This window comes from Anser brachyrhynchus (genome assembly GCF_964034855.1).
Source record: "Anser brachyrhynchus genome assembly, chromosome: 5".
Classification (NCBI taxonomy): domain Eukaryota; kingdom Metazoa; phylum Chordata; class Aves; order Anseriformes; family Anatidae; genus Anser; species Anser brachyrhynchus.
In genome coordinates, this window is record NC_137699.1 from 28,841,831 (window position 1) to 28,865,421 (window position 23,591).

General features: G+C 42.3%; 1 protein-coding gene and 1 long non-coding RNA gene across 5 annotated transcripts; one reads left to right on the forward strand and one right to left on the reverse strand.

Moving 5' to 3' along the window:
* Positions 1–1,529: 1,529 nt before the first annotated feature.
* Positions 1,530–17,246, reverse strand: LOC308196425 (serine/arginine-rich splicing factor 5-like). Of its 2 annotated transcripts, none has more exons than XM_080595387.1 (8): positions 17,088–17,246; positions 15,215–15,353; positions 11,629–11,699; positions 10,958–11,044; positions 8,596–8,668; positions 4,826–4,899; positions 4,015–4,125; positions 1,530–3,056 (listed from the first exon to the last, which is right to left on the reverse strand). In XM_080595387.1, exons 2-8 carry the CDS (start codon positions 15,338–15,340, stop codon positions 2,759–2,761), a joined length of 840 nt encoding a protein of 279 aa, XP_080451513.1. In that variant the 5' UTR covers positions 15,341–15,353; positions 17,088–17,246; the 3' UTR covers positions 1,530–2,758. The 2 variants fall into 2 exon arrangements, with proteins under 2 accessions (XP_080451513.1, XP_080451512.1); XM_080595386.1 differs by lacking the exon at positions 17,088–17,246 and adding an exon at positions 16,405–16,728.
* On the forward strand, positions 15,360–22,103 carry LOC308196427. Of its 3 annotated transcripts, none has more exons than XR_013952193.1 (2): positions 15,360–16,375; positions 17,888–22,103. It is a non-coding gene; the product is annotated as an uncharacterized lncRNA (long non-coding RNA). The 3 variants fall into 3 exon arrangements; XR_013952194.1 differs by lacking the exon at positions 15,360–16,375 and adding an exon at positions 16,395–16,499; XR_013952195.1 differs by lacking the exon at positions 15,360–16,375 and adding an exon at positions 17,306–17,746.
* The last annotated feature ends 1,488 nt before the right edge of the window (positions 22,104–23,591 follow it).

The window sequence follows — 23,591 nt, forward strand, 5'->3', positions numbered from 1 at the left end:
TACAATAGTTCAGCCAAGTCTCATACTATACCGTGTTCCCTGATGAGTCTGCCAAGTTTATTTCTTCTAATCAAGATGCCTACCTGAATCACAGACACTACTCACAGAAACACAGGTAGTGTTTCTTTAGACCTTTTGCTCTTCTGCAGAGTACCAAATACTTTTAAGCGAAGCAAACAAGTATACACATTCCCGAATCTGTTTATTGTAAGATCACATGCACAAGGAAACTTCTAAATTTGAACTACTGTCATCAGTACTAAAGGTCTTGTTTCCTTCTAAGGTGTATCTTTACAGTCTTTGACACTGAAGCTGCCACCTCTCAAAAATGAAAATCCCTCTGTCCTTTTTTACTTCACTGCTTCTTTCTACTCTAGTCCATCTTTCCTCTCAGGACGTTTCTATACTTGCTGGCCTCAGGCTATTTTATTCAGGCTGCGGAACATTTTTTTAAATCTTTCTCCACCAATTCAGATGCCCTAAAACTAAAAATTCTGGACTGGGTTTTTTTCTCCAAGTTGAGGTCTGATATGACCAATTTACAGTGGCACAATGAGTCATCCTTCATCAAAGTTATTAAGTGTAAAATGAGCTACAGTTTTGTACATGTCAAGTAATGTCTCAACTTTAAACACAACTAAAAAACGTAGCTTGCATTTCTGCAACTACCTACCTTTCTTTCCCCACCTGTGTTTGCCACTTCTGAGTAAATCAAGAGAAAATTATGCAAGGGGAATAACATCGTACAATAAAGAATCAAAAGTGAATAGTAACATTCACAAGCTCTGTATTTATGCTATTTGCAAGGTAAGCATGTTGTAGCCAGGAGCACTCAAGGTCTCCAGTACTGCACTTGCCAATCTCAAAGGTTCTAGGCAAGAAGTGGACACTTTGGAAGGTTTTTGGTAACATCACAAATTTACCAAAGCAAGCAACACTGACACTCAGCAAAACTGAGCAAATCCCAGCTTTCCCAATGTAGTCACCTCTAGCAAGATTCCTTTGCAAAGTGATTCCTATTTGTTCCTTCTGTTTTGCTGAAGTAAAAATTCAGGTAACATCAAGCCAAGCATGCAAACACAATTAGCAGAAACTTCCTCTAGTAATGGTGTCTGTCTTGGTGCTTTAGATTAACAGAAGTAGTGTAGGCAATGTAAGAGTTCCTGGAACTGTATTTCAAATGTTCCAAATGGTTTTACTTACATGAAAATTCCAGTATCGACATTTGGCTGTTGGTTCTTCTGTCAAACTGGGGACAAGAAGGTCAGTAACACAAATAGTTCTGCAAGGACAGCAGAGAGACTATTATTTGTCATCAGGTCTCTGAAACACCGATGGCCACGACAGGAAAATCCTACCCAGTCATCCTTTCAGACAGGATCTGATTACTTACATCACAACTGGTTTCTAGTTTACATTTTGCTTGCTTTCACAAGGGTACACCTTCAAGTAAGTTTCCTTGCGATCATGTTTGCAAGACTGTACGAAGTGAACAACACCACGTAACACTAGTACACAACACTGCAAGGTAAGCCAGAAAAAGGTTTTATTTTTATTAGGATTGGTACATTTAAACACATGTAAGACTGAGTTTAATTTACATGTATTTTTCCAAAAATGTTTCCCTTCTTTAACAATCCAGAAGTTAAAAAAATCTTATTCCAAATTATAAGAACAAACAGTATTTGCAGTGGAAATTTCTATTAATCAAAACAACTGTGCATTCAGGGGATTTAAAGAAATTATCCTCTTTACCCTTTAACATGATTTACTTTTCTTGTTACAACTGACTACACTTTTCCTGGGAATTTTTGCTGCCGTCCTTTACTAAAACAACCTTCCTTTCCGTCAAGACTATTTCTAGTCATACACACAATATTCAGTATCATACATCTGGGTATGAAAGCTATGCCACTTTTATAAACATTAAAAACATGGACATGCATATTGACATTTCTGTGCAGTTTTATGGAGTCACCTGTCAAATAAGGCCTCTACATACAATAACACATACTAGTGAATTACTGGAAAATTAGTATAATGGATTCCCAATAATCCTGACATCTGAATGGTAAGACTCATTTTAACAGGAAAATCCAGCATTCCTCACTGGGTAACATTGTATTCTTTCACTAACCAAATGAACAATATTCAACTGGCCAACATGTATTCCTGAAAGTCTGTTGCAAATTAAGCTTATTATCAAGGTCATTTAAAGCTGGAACTTAAACAGCCTGTTAAGCCAAGCAATGGGGGAAAAAAGTGAACTCTAAACTAAATTCAGCTGGTCCATTCATACTCACACAGAAAAGTAGCCACAGAACTTTAAGGAATAAAATCTATACTTCTCGTTCTCGGACTTAATACCAAGGACAAAAGATAACGTAGTATTTTGGAAGTCAAAGGCCTTGAAGGTGGAGGGGAATTTGGGGGCAGGAGAGGGAGAAAGCAGCGTATTGTCTCATCCCATTACCTCAGCATTATGTGTACATATTATATCTATGATAGAAATGTTTACTAATAGCAGGAAAAAAATAACAAAAAAAGACTTCCCACTCCAGACTTCACTGAAAGGAGAAAGCCGACAGCCCCTCCTCACAGAGACGGCCTATTTGATGACAGGCACTTTGGCAATGTAAAAGGAGGTTACCCTTTCATCATGTTAACTCTTCCCCTCCCAGTTCTCATGTGTAATTCATCTCAAGTCTTCAAGAAACTTGAATCAAATTAAACGTATTAATACATCTCTAAGAGCAGGTTAACTACGGCTATGAGCAGAGCTCGACCTAGAACGAGATTTTCTTTTAGAAGAAGAGGGAGATGGGGAAGAAGCTAGCAGGCTGGAGCGGTGGCTCTTCTGGGAATAGCTCTTTTTAGGTGTACGGCTGCGAGAGCGAGACCGGGATCGGGACCGGGATCGCGAGCGAGACCTGGACCTAGACCTGGATCTGGACCTTGATCTTGACCTAGACCTGGACCGGCTGTATGATCTGGAAGATCCGGTAGACTTGGATTTGCTGCGAGATCTTGAGTAACTCCTTGATCGAGATCTGCTTCTAAAGAAACACAATTAAAAGCTGTAGTCCCGTTTCCTACTTTATGTAACCGCTTTGTGTACACAGCGCTTCCAGCTGAACATCTGAACGCAGTAAGCACAGCATTCAGTTATTTCAGAGAGCTGCTCTTTCTGTTAGTTCTATCAAATAACACCTTAGGCCAAGGATACCAGGAACTGCTAGCCTTAACATTCTCTGCTAGCTTGACAAAATAAGAACCACCTAAGAAAAGGAAAAGGCCTTTCCCATTTTCTGCCTCCTTCCTCTCCTTCCTCCCAATCTCTCAGAGCAAACAATTTTTAGCCATTTATCAAGAAAAGCACAAAAATGAAAATTCATACCTGTAGTCTTCGGTCTCTCTAGAAACGCCCATGCGAATTAGTTAGGGTTTTTTCAAGATGCTAAAAATGGCTCTGGCACATACCACCACTACACTTCAAGGCTCAAGAGTTTAACACAATCTCTAGTTATACAACCCTTTTTCATGGAAAGAAATAGATTTATTTTTAAGAGACTTAATGAGAGAGCTGCAGCTAACCTGCTTTTATGACTAAGTGGCAGAACTGCTTTGGGAATAATGCGAGGAAGCTAATCTTTTCTTTTATTCTCATGAAAAAGTTGGCTTTCACAATAATCTGAGAGGCATTTCACAGGGCTGTGAAATGCACGGTTTCCCAATAAATTAAAAGGAATTTAATATCAAAATTCATAGCTTATAATCCTTTTAAATATAAATTGTTGTTTTATTTTAAAAATTTCTCCTTAACTCTCATCCTAACGCATTCTATTCACTCTATTTTCAGCAAGTCAGATCTTACCTAACCTGTTTATACTGCTAGAAAGTGCTTCTTTGCTGTGATATTTAGCTTGGGACCAAAGAATTAGATAATAAAATTTTGGGGTTAATACTACCCAAATCCACACCCTCAGCAGAATTTTATCAAGTCAGCTGACATACCTATGCCTTCTGTGATCTTCAATCAGTTTAATTCTGCGTCCATTCAGCTCAGTGCCATCCAATTTTTCCAGCGCACTCTTCATATCACTGTAAGATGCAAATTCCACAACCCTATACACCATCAGGAAAGACAAAAAAAAAACCAGAAACTGAGAAAGCAAGGAGAACAAGTTCAAACCTTTTAAAATCTGTTGATTCACAGCTTGATGTTTTATCATCTCAAAGCTAATTTTTAACTTGATGGCAGGAAAATATGACCCTAACAGGCCTAGCCATACATAAGCCTTTCATATCTTCTTAAACATTACTGAAACTTTCATCTGCAATGAGGTGATAAAAATCCAGGAAGCTACACAAACCTGCACCAACTGGGGAAATGTTAACAGTGAATAAATAATCCCCTCTTTGGTTTTTCATCTCTTTTCCTTGGTTATGTTCATTTCCCATGACTTTGCCTGCTGAACCAGTGCAAAGTAGCTACAGACAGGCGATATTTTGGCCTCAGAAATCAGAATTAGATCATAAATGGCTATACATAAATAACTCCTAAGTTAAAGACTAAGAAAACAACTGTTGACTTTCCTCCCTTCTGTTTTGACGTAGTTTTCATTGTGGAGGACAGACGAGTTCAATACCCCTTCTGAACTCCTACTTACTGACAGGTTTATTTATTATTTTAAATTGGAGAAACTTCAGCCAAGCTAAGCCAGACCATATAGCTACGTTTCATTTATTTTTATATTACAGGAATAATAATCTCGCCTTAATGGTTTTCATTATCACACAGATTTATATACAAACATGAACTTACCCTTCATTCCTGTTGTTTCTGTGTGCATCCACATAGGTGACCTCCCCTGCCTTTCTCATGACATCTTTCAAGTCCTGCAGTAAAAGTCAACATTTTAGCCTTAAACACAACACAAAAAAGTCAGCTAGCAGTAGACAACATCCCCCTAGAACTCTCTCCACTAAAACTGCGTAATGCTTTTTTCCCCCCCCTCTATATATACCTACAATTTAGAAAAATCAGTTTCTGAAACTCAGCCTATCTAATAGCAGCTACATATAGAAAGAACCCCTCACTTACGACACTGAATAAAATACTGCTTTGCAAATGATCCTGCATCACAAAATAGCTGTTACGGAAACCAGTACAAAACTTAAAATACCAACATATGCATTGATATCAGAACTACATCAGATGAAAAGCAACATAGTATTAAATGCAAATTTTAATACTATGAGGATTAATGTCCCAGGTAACTGACAATCCAGTATACTTAGACAAATTCGTTCTATACGCTCTCCTCCCCAGCTTCACAACAAAACTAAAGGCAAATAAGTTTAATTAGCATATCATAAATAATTTTATAAGAGCATTTTTTCTTAGATTTCAACTAGTTATTCTGTCACACTACAGCATCATGTCAATAGACATCCCTGCGTTTAACTTAATAGAGGCTAAACACACACGCACTATGAAATTACTTGCTCCACAGTAGCATAAAGTACAAGAAAAACAATGTGAAAGGTCACTAAACAACTGAATATTTGCAGAAGTTAAACCACTACTTTTTACCAAACTGTATCTGGTATTTTATAGTCCCAGACTACTTACCGCAGCATGCCAGAAGTGGCAGATGATATAAGAAGGTACCTTAAGCAAAGAGTTGCTTGTCCAATACCTAGCTGGCCAAGAGGAACTCTCTTACATGAGAAAGGCAGTGATGGCTCATAGCAATTTGCTTCACCGAGGTACCAGAGGCCCTGAAAGCACTGGACATAGTCTCCAGAAGTGGCTAAAGAACCCGAGGATGATCTGTGCTAGCCAATCGAGATCAAACCCAGGCAAACCAAGATCTAGATTGCCAAAAAACAGGAGTGTCACAGGAACCAAAAGGAAAATTCAGAACAGGCCAAACCCTAGAATTTCAGCCACTAGAAACCCCCAAATCTTTGGTTCTTTCTCCTCCACACAAGAAAAACGAGGGTTAACCAAATCAAGGTTGTTAGAAGAGGTTCAAAATGCACTTGGTTAGAAATATGCTTAAGGAAGAAAAGACTACCAAACAAAAAGCCAAGAAAAACTTTATAACATTTGCCACTGGATATAAGAAGGCTTAGTTTTATCTAATATCCTAATTAGAATTCTATAGTTTAATTTTAAAAACTGGCACATGCAAACTAGTAGATTATTCCCCTTGTTTCACGTGTGCTTAACACAAAGAAACTTAATTGTAACAGCAAATGAAAAATGGGCCTGCACCATCATTAGAAGTAATATTTCAATCTCAGAATGTTAAACCCAATTTAGAAGTTAAGAACAAAATTTTGGCTCTGCTTAAGTCAATGAAAACTTAACCAGACCAGGACTAGTAAATCAAGAGAAAGTTAAAAATATTAAACTACGTCATTATTTTCTAATTTAAAAAATTTTAGTTTTTAAAACTGAGGCCCCCTTGCCAGACAGTACGCCGACTCCTAAAGATTATCACGAAATATAATTCAAAATAGTAACATCAACATAATTAAGATGCCAACGTTATTATTCAAGAGACTAAGTGTGCAAGATAAGTAGAATTTGGGGAACGTTTTAAAGTTATCTAGTTTGTTTTTTTGTTTGTTAAACCCAAGTCAAATTTTATTCTCTAACTTTACTGTTCTGATTCACCTTAAACAGCACAAGGATACCCTGTTGTCCTTGGCATCAAAAGACAACAAGGTGCAAGACAACTGTAAACAGGCAAAGCACGTATTAAAAGTTAGATCTTCAAGTAACACAGAGCCAGTTTTCCCAACTGTTTGGAAATTCACAGACACTGAAGAACTAGTAAGTGGCTGGAAAGCTCTGAACATGCAGAAATGCATTTACTAAAATAAGAAGAATTCTGACAAAATTGTCTAATACTTAGGTATGAAATTATCTATTAACAATATCATCAATGGTTCAAAGAAGCTGATCTGAAAAGAAATATTATAATTTTATTCATTTATCTTTTTAATATCTCAACACAGTAACTCTTAAAGGAGACAGAAGTTCTCAAAGCATGGGGATCTGCACACACCAAAGATGAAAAGATGCACGCAAGTTTTAAAGCAAGGTTCCGTATCAGTTGTGGCTGCCAGAAGCTCGAGGATTAGAAAGAAGTAATAATGCCACTATTGTTAATATATTAGCTATTTGAATCCGTTGTGTAAGTAGCATAGTTAAAAGAAGTTAAAACAGTATCAGTATCAAAGCAGGACAGCTTCAAAACTAAATGAGGCTTGCATATGGATTTTAGCTTCAAGTGACCATCTCTTTAGGCAGGTATCAAGAAGTAAAGTCTCTTATTGTAACTTATTATACATATAAAACAGTCATTAAAACACGTAACTAGAATCCTAAAGATTCATCACCATGAAATCTATATTGGGGGGGGCTTCAGTCTAAAACAGTAAGACGCGTAAAGCCATTATAAATATTCACAAGTAAAAGAAAGTTTCAGAAATGTTCATTTTTTCCCCCAAGTTATGAATTTAACACTGAACAGCATTGTAAGATTCAATCTCTTTAACACTCTGTTCTAGCTTACTTCTCTGGTACCTACTGTTGTTTCCAAATACTGTTTTTTGTTTGTTTGTTTTTGTTTGTTTTTTTAATGATCTCTTCCAATACATAATTGTATAGCATACCCAGAAGTGATTTAGATGAAATCCACTAACTCATTACATCAACTCAGAATTGGTTTTTCGGAAATTAACACAATCACACAATTGGGAACTTTTTGAACCCACCACGCAGAAGATGAACAATCCTAATTCTTCTATTTATCTGCACCCAAGCTCTTATGAGACACATCAGTGGAGCTCCAGGCAAGCAAAACAGCCTCAAGTGGACTTCGCTGCAAGACCAAGTCTTTGAACATTCAACAAAAACTAAACGTTCTATATAGACTGTACACTACACAGAACAAGTGAAGAAACTGATTATGTGTTTATTCTGTTTAAAAGACAGCTAGAAAATTTGGAAAACATTAGCACGAGGCAAGAAAAAAAACAGAAAAGTGGTAAGAAATCTTCAGAAGATGATTTATTTCATCATTAGAAGATGAAAGGGTTCTTTTTTAGTACCTACAGTAAGCATGCTTTCTTAAGACTTCCTTTATTAACGATGCATTACGACTTCTCAGTCATGCATAAGTATTTTGTAAAATGTAAGAAAAGACCATAAATTTCAATCAAACCAAAAGCACGCTTATTGTACTACAAAAGGATGACATGGTTTGAATAGATGTCATTCTTCAGTAATTTAGAAACAATCTAGAGTTGTTCCACGTTTTATCAGTTGGTAAACACAAGTAAGCAAGAATCAGTTCCCAACTACAAAATCTATTTACAGAACTATTTGCACAGCTGTGAAACCAAATAATTCTTTAACTGTTTGAATGCTAATTGTTAGCAATCACTGACTTTTTTGCCTATTTTTTATTTGCATCAAATATTTATGATGGCTTTAATACAAAATTAGGTTGACAGCAGTTTACCTACAGGGCAGAAAAATGAAGTGTAAAGAAAAGAGAAAAGATGGTAACTCACCTGCCAGCTGATACGGGACGAAAGGTTTTCAACTATGATCCTGTGTTCAGTACGAACAGGAGGTCCATACCGGCTAGAAGAGTTCAGAGGGGAAAAAAAAAATCTCCAGTGTAAGGAATTTAGAACGTAAGAAATTTAATGTTTTCTGTAGTTTGCTGCAAGATTTGAGTCAAGTATTTTCCTTATTGCTGGACTGCAGATTTGATTCTCCCTAGTCAAAAACATACCTAAGAGTCCGCTACAAGAGAACAGTTGTAAAAAGGGGAATAAAGAAGATTTTGATGATGAACATTATGCCAATGCAGTCAATACAGCTGCCATTTTTCTAGATACACTGAAACAAGTGCCTAATAGAATAAAAAAACTTCAAAAATAATTAGTTTAATTTCATCATTTAACAGGCTTGGCTCACACATAGGGGTTTGGAGGATATTCATCTTAAGTGCAATATTTTATTTTTATTTTTTAGTTAGTAGGATAAATTCAGCTTCAACTCAGCAATTTGAGGCATAATTTAATGGCATCTTAATTCATGCTTCTAAATGCCAAATCACTTGTCAGTATTTATACATGACCTATATTCAATGTTCTTGTGGGTAGAAATATTCTTATTTTAGTAAAAAGAGATCTAGATAACTGGTTACCTTGAAATAACCGAAGCAGTTTACAGTTCCTGAATGAAAGCGGATTTTTTTTTCCCCTTAACCAAAGATTAAAGACCATCTCGAAAATGAAAATGTGGCTTAAAAATATTCATACAGAAAAGAACAGTAAGACATCCAGAAAAAATACTGCCCTTGCAGGCTATTTCTGATCCTAATTCTAGCCATTTGAATCCAAAGGGATCTGAGAACTATGGAAAAACATATGCCAGCCTTTTGATAAGTAATGCAGGATTCTAACAATGGCACTACTTCGTATTACTACAAAAAGACTCAAGAATTAAGAACACTGACCTCAGAGTAAATTATTCTTATCTTCTCCTCCCACAAAAACATAACCCTAAATTGTGCGTATTGATTTGTACACTGAAGCATAGGCAATTTCATTTCAGTGCATACCTCCAAGTGTCCCAATTTTTTTCAGAACATCCAGATCTTCAGAGCATTTAAACAGAGGTCCCAGAGTCCCAAAACTGGCAGGCTGAGTCTCATTTTTCCATTATTGCAAACCGAAGTCTCTTCCTGTCTGGCATCGGCAGTCTGACGTCATGAACATGACTACAACGTCAGACGCCCACGACCTCCAATCACACTTCCTACTTTAAAAGTCCACTTTTAGCCTGGACCTCGGATCAATTATACCGCATCAAGGTTACTGCCGCTAAAGAAAAAATAATCTAATTAGCATACTTGCATATGCAAATTAGATGTTCCAGACACTGGTTCGTAACTGGCTGCAATTCTGTCTTTGAAAGAAATGCAGAGGTTTACGTCAGTTAAATCTTCCTCTTTCTTCAAACTGCTACTCTGTGTAGGCCACAGCTATAAATGTTTTTACAGAGTGAATTATTTCAAGCATAGATAGGTAGACATAAAGTACAGAGATCTAAATGTGCTTATTTGGTGGAATATATGCAAAGCTGCAGAACTTCACAAAATTCACTGCAACGTGGCGCATGATTCACCACTGGCTCAATTCACTGAAAGTAAACATGGCCACAAATACTGTAGGTCCACTACAGGTATTCCAGAAGAGCTATATCCTGCTTTTCAGATTTCATTGTTGAACAGAGGCTCTCCTTCAGAAGGCACCTGTCCAGTCAGCAAAGCTGGTATTTAAATGCTTCTGCATGTGGTGGTATCTTGTCCCCTAGCCCTGCTTCTGAAATACAGTTCCTTTTGTGCACTGCGACGAAGTAAGCGTTTTGATAACCATACAGCTGGAAATGTGAAAGCTTGGTTAGATAGTAAATACCTTGGAGAACTATTATTCCACAACACTTCTACTTAGCTTGTAAGCTCAGTTTAATGACAGAAACCTCAGCAGAGAAGCTCTGGCATTTCCCTTGATTTAGCGTTAAGAACAGCCAACCCAACTGCAGCATTAATCCTTCACACCGCTTACACAACAGTAGGAAGCGAGACCAATGCAGTGCCTACAACAAGGAGGGGGAGCATTTCAAAAGGTGTTTGTGAATCTCTGCGAGCCAGTTAAACTGCTTTAAAGACCACATTCTCCTCAGCCAAAAGAGGTAAATAACAGTAATGGACCTCCAAGGTTTGAGAACGTAAAACCTCTGCTGTGAAGCTCCGCAAGGAAAACAGAGCTGGATCCCTAGCTCCAAGCACGGGAAGAAAGCAATAGTACAGTACAGTTCTTCAGTCACTCTGCTTGAGGAAACAGAGTCCAGACCACCTACCTAGATCCGCTCGTCGACTGGTAATAACTGAACCGTTGCGGGAATCTGCCCCTTCCTCTTCGGGCTCGAGCATGCTCAATTGTAACCCTTATGCAACAAAACAAGCGAAGAAAAAAAGTAAGTATTTGAGAGTGACTGAAATCTTTCGCAACTGGAACCACATGTGCACAAACAAGAAGCATCTTGCCCTTACAAGCAATACTTTATAATACAGTCACTGGCATTTCTTAAAGAGGCAGAACAATGGTGTTCTCCTGCCTCGCTCATCTCCCTCAAGACTTTCATGAAAATTGTCACGGGTCTGTAATTGGTTTAGCAAATGTAATTGAAACAGAGCCCAAAATTAATCACAGAGTGAAAAAGATACCAAAAGGAGTAACAGCAACCTAATAACCTAAAACCAATTTCCACAATCTAAACGAAAATGACTGTAACACGCAATCACTACTGACCATCGTGTTGCAAACTGAAGGGCAACACCCCAAATGATGAAAGGTTATCATCAACTTATTTTCTGAAGTCAACATATCCAAATAAATCTCTTCAGATAAAGTTACGGAAGGTGTAACACATCACAGAGCCATGACAAACAGGTGTCAGCACAAGCTAACGTGACACATCTAGATGCAAGACACTCTTGCTGACCTTAAAGGAAAATGTATCAAGCTCACCTTTCATCACACAACTCTTTACCATTTAGTTCATAAATTGCATCATCAGCATCCCTGTGGTCTTCAAACTCCTACAAAAGAAATGGGAATATAGAATTACTTTCCCTCATAGAATATTCAAATGCTAGAAAACACGCTTTTTTTTTTATAAATTTTCAATTTCTGCAGCAAGTAGCAGCCAGAACTTTGAACAAGGGAGTCGACTCCTGGCACATTAATGACTGAAAAGCCAGGACCATTCCTTCTACCCGCACTCTGCACACTCCTTTTGCCTCCCTTGGCTATTTCAGTATAATTATTTGGGGAATCTACGTAAAATAAATTAAATGACTTGGATTATTACAGAAATATCTAAAATATCTTTTGGGGGAGTGGTGGGAGGATCATTGCAAGGTATACAGTTTAAAACACAGCCCTACATGCAGGGAAATCCTATGTAACAGCTTGATCTGATCCAACCGCAATCAAAAGCAGGAGAGCAGCACGCTTCCAAAACCCTCCTAAGAATTCAATTTTTACTGAGTTGGCAAAGAAACAGCAAGACAGAAAAAAAACTTTTGTTTTTTTTCTGAGCTAATTCAGCTCACTACTCTGGAAAAAAGGTGCCTGTGTAAGATGAGCAAGAAAGATAAGCCCCTCTTTAGCACTGGCAACCTGTGGGTCCGGATCAGCTGTGATGTGCAATTCCATACACTGTTGCAATGGAATCTGCTGCTTCACTTTTGGCAGCAATGCTGCTTTAGTCAGCTTGAGTAGATCCTGCCCACTATCCAGCCCACTGGCTCTTGGCAAAGCTGTTTGTACAGCTCTGCAGGAAACTAGGTCAAGAAACCTATCCAGATGAAAAACAGCACACTTGCTGCAGGAGGTGGGGTGAAAAAGACAGTGTTATTTTTCAAATAGATCAGCTTCCCAGGTAGGCTTATCACGTGGCTGAACAACTGTGGTAACACCAAGTGAAGGCAAGGGGAGAAGAGGAAGAAAGCAAGCGTTGAGAACAGGCAGTTGGACAGGGAACGCTTAAACCAACAGCATTCTGTGGAAAACAAAAACGTGGAAATGCAGCTTGAGAGCACTGAACAGAAAGAAAAGAGCTTCAAGTGGAAGAAAGTGTTTTTATAACTGTAAACAGCTTTTCAGAAGCAAAACTGGCTTATTTCCGCCCCATCCCGCACCGAAATCTGCTTCACTACCAAACATCACACAACCCTGCACAATGACGCAGGAATTATCTGGGAAAACTTATTTAGACCCATCATTAACTACACTAAGGTGTGTAGTTAGCACCTACAACTCCCACTGATTCCAGCTGGTTTCTAAGACACCGAATGGCCGCAAGTCTATCTAGCTTCGCATACTAGCTCTTATGTTTGAAGAGATTCTCCATTGAAATCTACAGAATGTAAGTGAAAACAATTAGTTTCAAAGATCAAGCAATGATTCGGATCAAGCAGACTAAAACGCGCTTTTTTCTTTTACAACAATGTTAAACCAGAATCACTTTGGTTTTTAAAAGGTTTTATACAGATTTTAAATAACTGAAAACAAAGAGGGACTGACAGCCAGCCACGAGTGGAATACCTCAAGGGCTATTACTATTCAATGTTTTTATAAATGACCTGGATGGCAGGATTGAATGCACCCTCACCAATTGTGTGGATGACACCAAACTAGGAGGAGAAATAGATACACTAGAAGAAATAAAAAATTAAAAACACCATGCAGAGAGCGCATGATAGGCTGAATGATTACTCCAACAAAAACTACAAGTTTTAACGCAGATAAATGTAAAGTCCTGCACGCGGGACAGAATAATCCCAGGAAGCAGTACAGGCTGGGGTCTGAGTGGAGCTCTGCTGAAAAGGACATGGGAATCCTCATGGAGAGTATGCCAGGTTTACGCCAGCAGTATGGCCTTGCAGCAACGAAAGCAAACCATGTCCTGGGCTGCACCTGTAGGAATACACCCAGCAGGCCAAGAGTCAGGATTATTCCACCCTGCTTGGTATTTGCTAGGCCACACATGGAACACTCTGTCCGCTTTCGGTCTCTCCAGCTCAAGACACACATTGAAAACCTGGAGCAGGACCAGCAGGGGGTCACCAAAGCTGATCAGAAGGTTGGGGAACTTAATAGATGATGAAAGGTTGAGAGTCGTGTTTGTTCAGCCTGGTGAAGGGAAGGCTCAAAGGGGATCTAGTCAGGGTCCTCCAAAACTTGAAACGCAGTTACAGAGATGATAGAAGTAGGTTCCTCACGTGGGTACACGGTAACAGGAGAAAAGGCAAGGGACACAAGCTACCTAGGCAACATTTCATTCAGAAAGAAGAAAAAAACTTCATAATGGCAACAACTAAATGTTTTTGACAGTTATGGGACAATTATTGAAGCTTATTGGTAAACTGTGAAAGGAAAATGCCACTACCTAGGAACTGGAGGAGGGAGGAAGGAAGGTTGGCTGACTCACGTACAGGAGCTCAACAGAAGCTTTCCTGAATGAGTCAACAGCCCTGCCCAAGAAGAGAAGAGAAATGCTCAGGGAAAGGCAATTGAGAAGTCGCACCAACTGGAAACGATGGACTAAATAAACTCCTGCTCAACTGCAGACCAGCCATTTACCTCCAGACTTCAAGAGGGAGGTATTTACCTACTGGCGGCAGTCAACAAGAAGTAGCTCACGCTGCAATCAGGAACTGGCATGTGTAGGAGTTAAGAAGTAATATTCATATGAAACTTAAGCAGGCAAAGCATGTTTTTTTTTTCTTCTTTTCTTCTTAGCTTCACACAAGCAAGACCATAGCAGAACAAATGGCATGTAAGCCCATTGCTGTGTAATGGCAGTAAAAACCCTTCCAGCTGGAATTTGGTGCTGCGGAATGGCCAGTTCTCGGGAGATAACAGCGAAGAAACAGGCTGATCCTCAGTCAGCCTGGGAAGCCGCAAAGAACTGGGTAACAGTTTAGGAACACGGAGGTCAAAAAGCAGTGGTAGGAAACTAAGATCCAGTGAACTGTGTTTTGTTTACCAGCCTGAGAAAAACGTATGCATTATGAACAAAGGACGATGGTGAATATGCCTAACTTCAGCTGCACGACAGTTTAAGCTGTGCTGTTTAAATCCAACAGCAAGCACCTATTACACCTGTTGTCTTAGCCAATTACTTTGTTTTACGCCAGGACATAATTTAGAAATATGACCAAGCAGACTAGGAGCGAGAGAGAAACTATAAAAACGTTTCTCTAGGTCAAGATTTGGTTGAGTTTCATAGTGTCTTAACAGGCTATTTATACTGTCTGCAGAACGAAGGGTTAAAATCTAAACGCCAAGGAAGACAACAATCAGGTTCAGGATGCATTTAACGTAGTTAGAATATTAACAAGATTTTGAGCAAGACCTTGCAGAAAACAAGGAAAAAGCTTAATGAGTGAAAGAAAACTAATCGCATCATCTGTAAAGCAATCCGAAATGTACGTTAATATTTTCCATTTCCTACTGGAACTATTATTATCTCCAGCATTTGCCCTTCCTTGACTTCGGGCCACCAAGACTAGTAACTCCAAGCAAGACAAAATAAGGTACTACTTACCACAAATCCAAATCCATTTTTTAGATGTATTTCTCGTATGCGTCCGTATCCTTTGAAGAATTTTTCCACATCCCGTTCCCGAGCACGTGAGCTTAAGTGACCAACAAAGACACGGCAGCCACTCATCTTAAGTCTGATGCTAAGAAAGAAAACACCATTGCTTATCAAATTGACTAATATAAAAGAGGGTGATTAAGATCACTTTTACATCTCAGAAAACTTGGTTAATTGGAATTTGTTTTTATTGTCCTCAAGGTATACACGTTAAAAACCTGACTCTTGTCTACAGCCAGAAAAGTGAGAAATTCCTGTCTTACTTTTAGCAGAACCTATACAGAACTCCCACCTTTGTTCTTTTTAGTCATGTAATTTAAAGACTCCTGCTATCTGAAATAATGGTTTTGTTAGCTGCTACACTAGCAAGGTTTTTGTGTCACAGAGCACAAAAAGAAACCCCACTCTATAAGCTCTAAGATGAATTTAAGAAGCTAACAGTAGCTAAAAATGTTAATCATTAGAATAACAACATAAAACAATCGCAAACGCTTGCTTTCGCCTGAAGGGACTACTCCAATAACAGTTATATTAGAATCCAAAAGACAAACTGTATTAATCAAATCATTTCGGTTTGCGCTAATCGTAAAATTCTGTTTGTTAATGAAAAAACAGTTATGGAAAGACAGTTTGTTGTCACGAGATTTCAACAAGGGCAAAAAAAAAAAAAAGGCTATTCCGGATATTCAGATTTTTAAAACTATTGATTGAATCAGGATACATAATTTCGGCTATTTTATGTAAGCCCCATTGTTTACCTTGACTACATCACTCTTTCAGTGGAAAAGCACCCCACATTCATAACCCCAGAGGTGACAACGTGCTTCCTTTTTAATATTGGCTTATTGATCTAAGTATTTAGTTTAAAACAAGATTATTTGTGTGCTATTTAGTTGTAAGTTCACATAATTTAGAAAATTTTATGTTCCCGTGGCTAAAAAATGTTAATTATTTGGCTCACTCGGTAAGCTTGCTGTCACACAAAACACAAAGAATCCGAGCCCTGGGGAACAGCAATTCAACATGGCCTTGTGTGAGGACTGCAGGCTGCAGAGCACATCGAGTGCTCTTCCTACACTCCGGGCTGGCACTGGAAAGGCACTCTGGGTGCGGTATTTTGGATCAGCGAGATTTACCTTCCGTGTTAACGCCCGTTAGGTTTCTGTTGAGCAGCTTGTTCGCTTGGCTTGCTGTGCCATCGGAGAAGGGGCAGAATGTGGAAAGATGGGAGGTACAGGGCTTCTCGCGGGGAGGGGGGCGGCAGCGGGACGGCACCCACTTACATTACACTGAATTATCACGGAACCGCGGCCTGAGATGTCAGCTACCGGTGCGAAAAGGCCGCATTCCCTCCGCAAGGCCTACGCGGCCCTTTGTAGCCATCCCCTTTGTAGCCACCCCCTCCTCGGGGCTCCCGGCGGCGTTTTCACGCCCGCGCGTAGGCCCAGCCCCGAGGGCCGCCAGCGGCTCCCCCGCCCCCCCGCAGCCAGCCGGGGGCGGCCGGCCGGCCTTACATAACCGCGCGTTACCGCACGGCGAGGCCCGCCCGCAGCCCGCATTTCGGGCCCTGCCCCAGCGGCACCGCGGGGCTGGGGATGGGGCCGGGCCCCGCCGCCTGGCGCAGAGCGGCCTCAGGCGGGGCAGGCCGCGGGGCTCCCGCCGGGCCGTGCCGGGCCGGGCCGGCCCCTCGCGGCCCCGCCATGCCGGGAGCCGCCCTCGGCCGCTGCCTCCATTACCGCGGCGCCCCGCGGCAGGCCCGGCCCGGCCCCGCAAAGCCGCCCGGAGCCCGCTCGGCGCCCGCCCCGCCGCCGCCGCTCACCGTGGCTCGGGCGCTGCGTGCTGCGGGAAGGCGCTCTCGGCGGCGGCGGCGGCGATGGCTGCCTCGTTCCCGGAGAGACCCACAGCGCCGCGCGGCCCCGGCCGATGCTGCGCAACCGCCGACGCCCGACTCCAACTCCCAGCGTGCCGCGCGGCCGGCCCGCGGCCGCGCCCCTGCTCCCTGCGCCGCCGAGGGGGGCGGCGGTGCACGCTGGGAGTTGTAGGCGCGGCGGCACGGTGAGGCCGCCGAGAAGGGACGTGGCAAAAGCGAGCGGGACGGGCGGGGGGCTCTGCCTGAGGGCTGCTCGCCTCATAGTGCCCGGCCCGAGGCCCGGCTGTTTTGGGCAATCTTTAGAGCGCTGCTCTCTGTCGGGCCCTCTAATTACTATTCTGTAGGATGGTGATAACCTGCAAACCCAGCCACCACAATACACAGAATCACCCCTGGAGCCCACCCGGTCCGAGCCCTGCTCAGGCAGGGCCACCCAGAGCAGGGTGCCCAGGGCCACGTCCAAGGGACTCCAGCACCTCTCTGGGCAGCCTGTGCCAGTCTTTGACTGCCCTTAAAGCAAACTCTTCTCTCGTATTCGCATGAAATTTCACGTGTTTTTATTTTCAGTAGAAAAATCTGGCTCCCTCTCCTTCATCCCCTCTCATCAGGTATTTATACACGCACACTGAGCCTTCTCCTCAGGCTGCTCAGTCCCAGCTCTCAGCCTTTCCTTATCGAGGAGATGCTCCAAGCCCTTCATCATCTTCATGGCCCCTCTCTTCAGTCTGCCCATGTCTTCTCTTGTACAGGGGAGCCCAGACCTGGACACAGCACCCCAGGTGTGGCCGCACCAGTGCTGGGGAGAGGGGAAGGAGCACCTCCCTCGATATTCCACAAATGCTGTCTGATGCAGCCCACCGTGCTGCTAACGTTTGCTGCAAGGCAATTGATGTCAACCCTTTTGGTAAGAAAAGGTGTACTCTGACAACAAACCTATCTGTTGCTAAAAAAGTGGGTGACTGTAGCTGGAACAAGTATGTCTTACAACTTCGACACAATGTTCAGTTGTAAGGCTGGTTTAATTCTTTATTTCTTAAGGCTGTCAAGGACAGTCAAAATGGCAGCCCTGTGACTCTATTCAAATTCTGTGCAGCTTGCAGAGCTGCAATATTACAGGAGTAGCATCAGAGCCTCTGTGGGTCTATGTTCTTGGATTGCTGCATAAGAAGCTCAGAAGCGCGAAAAAGCTCCTTAGGTGGCAGTCTTGGAATGGTATGAGAGCAATAAGGATTTGAGTTACTGGCAATAATGAAGATAAGTCACACCGGAAGCCCAATTAAAGCATTTTTTGGTTTTATCCTGCATCACTGCAGTCTCTGGGATCATGTCAGCAGGGAAGAATGTGGCTGTGCGTCTGGAACGAAGCTCTGACTGCTCCGGCAGTGCCTGGGCCAGGCTGGACTCCTGCCTTGCCTTTCTTGGTTGCGGACACTGTGCACAGGCAGTAGAAGGCATGAAATTCATCACTTGAAGAACCTGCAGTGTTGCTTCTAGCATGTGGGTAGTGTTTCTGGATGTTATCATGTGCAAAAACAACTCTCACAGTAGAGCTGCACGTCAGTTTCCTAGTTATTTTGGTGGTGCAAGAAGATTGGTCTCCGAAGCCTATTTGAAAGCCCATTGGGAACTATTAGTGTCGTGACTGCACACCTACAAATGAAAACAAACACTCAGCTGGAATCAGCATGCTTAAAAACATAATCTGCTTATTGCTATTTTTTTCTTGCTTCCCTGAAGAAGGCGTTTTATTTTCTCTGTGGCAGAAAGCAGGATGGTGTGGTTCAGTGCCACAGATGAAAGATCTGCTCTATTCAACGAAGAAGCAGCAGGAGAGAAATTCTTCATTAAAGTGATGGTGGCAGTGTTTAAATGTACCTAAAAATAAAGAAGTCATAGAATGCTTTCTTAATTCTGCAGTTTAAAAGATGTTCTTGGGTTTAGGCAAATCTGCACAACCAAAGCCACAGGGTTCATACAAAAAGCAACAATAGCAATTAGGGAACTAGGGGGAATGGTCTGGGAAATGGTTCGAGATACTTGGAGGATGACTGTGGCACTTGGACTGGAATGCAACAGAGCTGGGTTCAGTTCCCTGCTCACCACTGACTTCCCCAAGGACCGCAGGCAAACAGCTTCTGGCTGGGGACACAACTGAGTTGTCTTCACCACAGCTCCGACCTCAGAGGTGCCAGCAGCCCCGATGGGCTCCAAGACCTCGAGTCAGGTCCCTGCAGAGGACACAGGAGCAGGTGGGCACCCGGTGACTGAAAATACCTGCGTGCTGAGTGAGGAGCTTCTGGGAAGCGGTAGTGAGAGATGTAGGTCTTTACGTCCCTGCACATACACCCCACCTGCAGCTGTGAAACCAGAGCCTTGTTTCATTGGGATCCACAGGCCAGGGTTGTCTCAGAGGAACCTGCTGGCATCTGTTTCTGTCAAGGACTGACAGGGACTCTTTTCTTGAGCCACCAAAAGATGTTTTTAGACCAACAGCTACTTTTTGTAAAATAGCTTATGTTGTTTAAGATCACCATTGCTCTGGAGGCTCAGGCCTGGTGTCTTCCTCAGCGTAGAGGTTCAGGCTCCCTTCCACCACAGAGTGCCCTGACCACGGCGCTGAGCAAGCCGCCTGGTGTGGGAGGCAGGCTCCTCTCACAGGGGCTGTGCCACCATGGGGCAGACAACCCAGGGGAGCAAGTGTAAGGGCCGACCTCGTGGGCAGGGTGCTGGGAGAGGAGCCCCAGGACCTGGGGCCCGCTCTGAGGCTCTACTCTGTGTTTTACCCTTTGACTGTTTCACACAAAATACCTAAAAAATTCCTCCAGCAGGGACTGAATTGCAGCAGTCCTCCTGCACATTGCCTGAACCACAAGGGTGCAGGGTTGTGCTTTCTGTCTTATTATTCTTTATTTCACTGACACACACAGCCAGGCTGGTGAGGTGCTCCCTGGCCCAGCCTGTGGGGTTTCTGGCTGGCTGGGCTGCAGTGCTGGGGGGTGCCGATCCCCTGAGGAGGGATGCAGCGTTGACCTTGTGTTACTCACCTTACATGGAGATAGTTTAGGCAATTAGGCCCTTGTGAAGCAAATGGGTGGCAAACCCACCTAGTGGCTTTGCAAAGAAAGCAGCAAAGAAGGCTTAGGTACGTACAGGAGGAGGGAAAGGGCTAGTGAAAGGCCTAGAGAAATACCTCCAGGTTTGGGCAGCAACTGAGTGGAAACTGGATTGCAGTTTTAAATACAGACTTCTCATTTCTTCCTTCTAGTGAGATCTAGCCCTTTTCCCCCATGTGCTTTTTTCATCTGCACAATAGAAATAACACTATTTTTCTTTCCCACAGCAGTGGTGAGAGGTCATGTTTTTTTCTTTCAGAGAGTAGGAGGGTAGGGGTCATTGAGGTATTGCTATGGCTTGAGGTCCTGATGGACATCTACCTCAAATGATATCTTGCTTGATGCTCACTAGGTTGTCAACTACCCACAGATAGCAAGAAGGTGTAAACAAAATTGCTAAGAAGAGAGAAGACAATAGTGCTGTTTCTACCAACGTTTTCATGCAGGTGTCTCCCAGAAGTATATGTCTGAGGACAAAACTGAGGAACTACTTCCTGACTGTTATGTGGTATCCAAAGAAATGGGAGGAATCCGTTTCAGTATTTTGGTGGTGAGATAGATGCATAATCTATAGTAGCTGTAAATCCTCAGAATATAGAAAAGATTAGTTTTATTCTAGCATTTTGAGTGGGTTTAAGTTGTTGAGATTCCAGTCTGCCTAAACTAGCCACATAGGACATCCTTCCCTGTACAGGAGACAAGTCATCCAAGTCCATCTCTTGCAATGGCTGACTTCTCTACTGTCGCGCTGAGCGTGTTTCCTCAGTGCATGCTGGGGCATGCTCTGATTACCTGTTTGTCTCAGGGTATGCCCTATACTTTGCTAATCTGGGTTTATTGTGCTAAGACTTTCCCAGCAGCTTATGGCTAATGCAATGGATTTTAAGGTTTTATGTAGTAGCAACTCTTGTGGTAGCCAGAGTCACCTAGGCAATTTGATTAATTCAACAGGATTAAGCTTTCTTAGTATTTGGCTACCACATGAATAAATAAATAAATAAATAAATAAAAATATAAAAAAATGTGTTCTACCCAGAGATCTGTTGTGCAAGTAATACAGTACAAATAATTTTCTAGTTACGGTCTGAAAATCATACCTGTATTCTGGTTTCTTGAGGAAGCCATTTCAGTTTGAACTGTTCCTTCTCCCAGCCATTACAAACGGTCACCCTCTCCTTATTCCTTGCCCTCTCTGTTATTTCACTGATAAAACCAGCCAGTCTGATTCAGCTGTATGGATCTGCTGTGGATGTATGAATACTTCTTTGAAACTAAGTTCATTCAAGGTTGCAGAGCAGTTTCCTTTCATTGTCTTCTGAGACTCCTGGCTTCGCTCCTCTGTTCTGAAACCAGATGCTGGCAGCACTGAAGACATGCGATAGTCACAAGCTACATTTGAGAGGCTTTTTGAAACGTGGCTGACATTCTGGCAGGCAAGACAGCTCCATGTTTTCTGAGCACTAATGTGTTTTTGTCCCTGGGCTGTCAGACAGCCATGCAAGGGCAGGTACCGAGATCTCCGGAGCCAAAGATGGCAACAGCCATGAAATGAAAATGGTTAATTTCTGGGGAAACCATTATTTCAGTTTCTGTGCCTGAAAACAGTGAGTCAGCTAGACTGAAAAAACGAACAGATCCCTGAATGGGAGATGTGAGCTTGAGACGCATTGTCTGCTGCTTCTGCTCTTGGCAGAGGAAGGGGCAGTCACTGAACTGCAAACAGCTGCTTCCAGAGAGGAATTTAATCAAGGCTGATGTCAGGACTTGACTGAAAAGTGGCACATTAGCTGCAAGACCATGATCCTAACACAAAAAGCTGTTTTCAAATTTCAGCACGGTAACTGCCAGGGACTGTTAGGCCACATGAGTGCAGAATATGTCTTGTGCTGCATGCGAAGAAGGCTGATTTGCTGCAGCACCACCATGCCTCCTCAGGTGGTGTGGGGATGGGAGGCCTTTACCTGCAGCCCGGGGGTCAAAGACCAGGTCACATCAGCTCTAACTGGTTTGTCAGAGGCTATGCAGAAAAAATAACAATGCATGTGGCTAAAAGGTGTACCTGTGCTTTCTCCAGCCCTATTTCAAGATAACATGGGCCTTTTCTCAAGACAGTGGTCATTGAAACCCCGATGGTTATTCCCCTCACCCCCTGGTATTAGTGTTGTATTTTTTTTAAAGCACACATGAGGGAATTCATCACTCCATCTTCATGTGCACAAGCCACTCCTCAGAGAACCTCAATTTATTTGAAAGTGCCGATGTCCTTTCTAAGGACAGGGCAGCTACTGTGCAGGAGGAAAAAGGGTTATTAAAGCAAGGGCGGTGGGTACTCTGAGGCAAACTTCGATGTAGATTATCTGCTCATGCATAACTTCCTCCCCCCTGCTGTTTTAGTTTTAAAACATAACCTACGTTATGTACATTAAAACATGGTAATGGACTCGGCACTCTGTACCTTTGAAGAGGACAGTCCCATGTGGAGCAACGTTGTAGAGACTTGGCTGAAAACAGGCCTACAGAGGAGCTTGCAAGTGGGTTAAATGCTGATGTAGCTGTAAGCCCGACGTTACTCACCACTGCTGTCGGCCCCTCTAGGGGCCTCAGTGTTAAGGATCGCAACTCAGCCTTGCACCCAAGGAAACAGCTTCAGCTGAACTCCAGCACTCATTAACCATGCCATTGTAGGTTAATTTTAAGCTATGTGAACTGTCTCAGCTTCAACTTTCGAAAACAAACTGTTGCCGAGTATAGTCTGGCCTTGCCTACACGTGAAGCTAAATGGCATTCACCTGCATACCCTCTGCCAACACGTTATCCGGCCTACAGGAGGAGAATGGGGGTCTCAGTGTCTCCTGGAAGAGGTGCAGTGGCAGACATTAGCATCCTCTCTCCCAAATACAGCATGCAGATGTTGTCAGGTTGGGATACCTCACAGCATACTGCTGTGGTTTTTATGGTGTGTCACACTCAAGGTCAGGAATGAACCCGAAAGCTGTACTGAACCCAAGTACAATTCTTTCCTCAGGACTTAGCTTTGTCCTAGAAAACAGAAGGCAATTCTGCTGAGAGCTGCAGGAGTTCATTGTGAATCTGTGAATGAATTCTCAGCTCCCGCAGGCTAGTCACTTCAAAATAAAAACTGCCCTCAGGACTGGAGGCAGCTGCATGTGGTTATACCTAAAAAGCCCACTTGAAACACATCATGAAGCACTAATGAAGATTTTTGTTCTTAAGTCCATGTTTCCTAAAAAGTTGTGGGAGGGCAAGAGATGTATTTGTAACACGAGATGTCTGGAAAGGGATTAGCTGCTTCCCTTTGCTAATTTTCAGGTGCATGCAT

Excerpts from the sequence above, each read along its gene's own strand:
- LOC308196425 (XM_080595387.1), bottom strand. The coding sequence starts at position 15,340 with ATGAGTGGCTGCCGTGTCTTTGTTGGTCACTTAAGCTCACGTGCTCGG. Across the intron at positions 11,045-11,628 it reads AAAGAGTTGTGTGATGAAAG|GGTTACAATTGAGCATGCTC; the intron begins GTGAGCTTGATA and ends TTGTTGCATAAG. Across the intron at positions 4,900-8,595 it reads CGTCCCGTATCAGCTGGCAG|GACTTGAAAGATGTCATGAG; the intron begins GTGAGTTACCAT and ends CTTTTACTGCAG.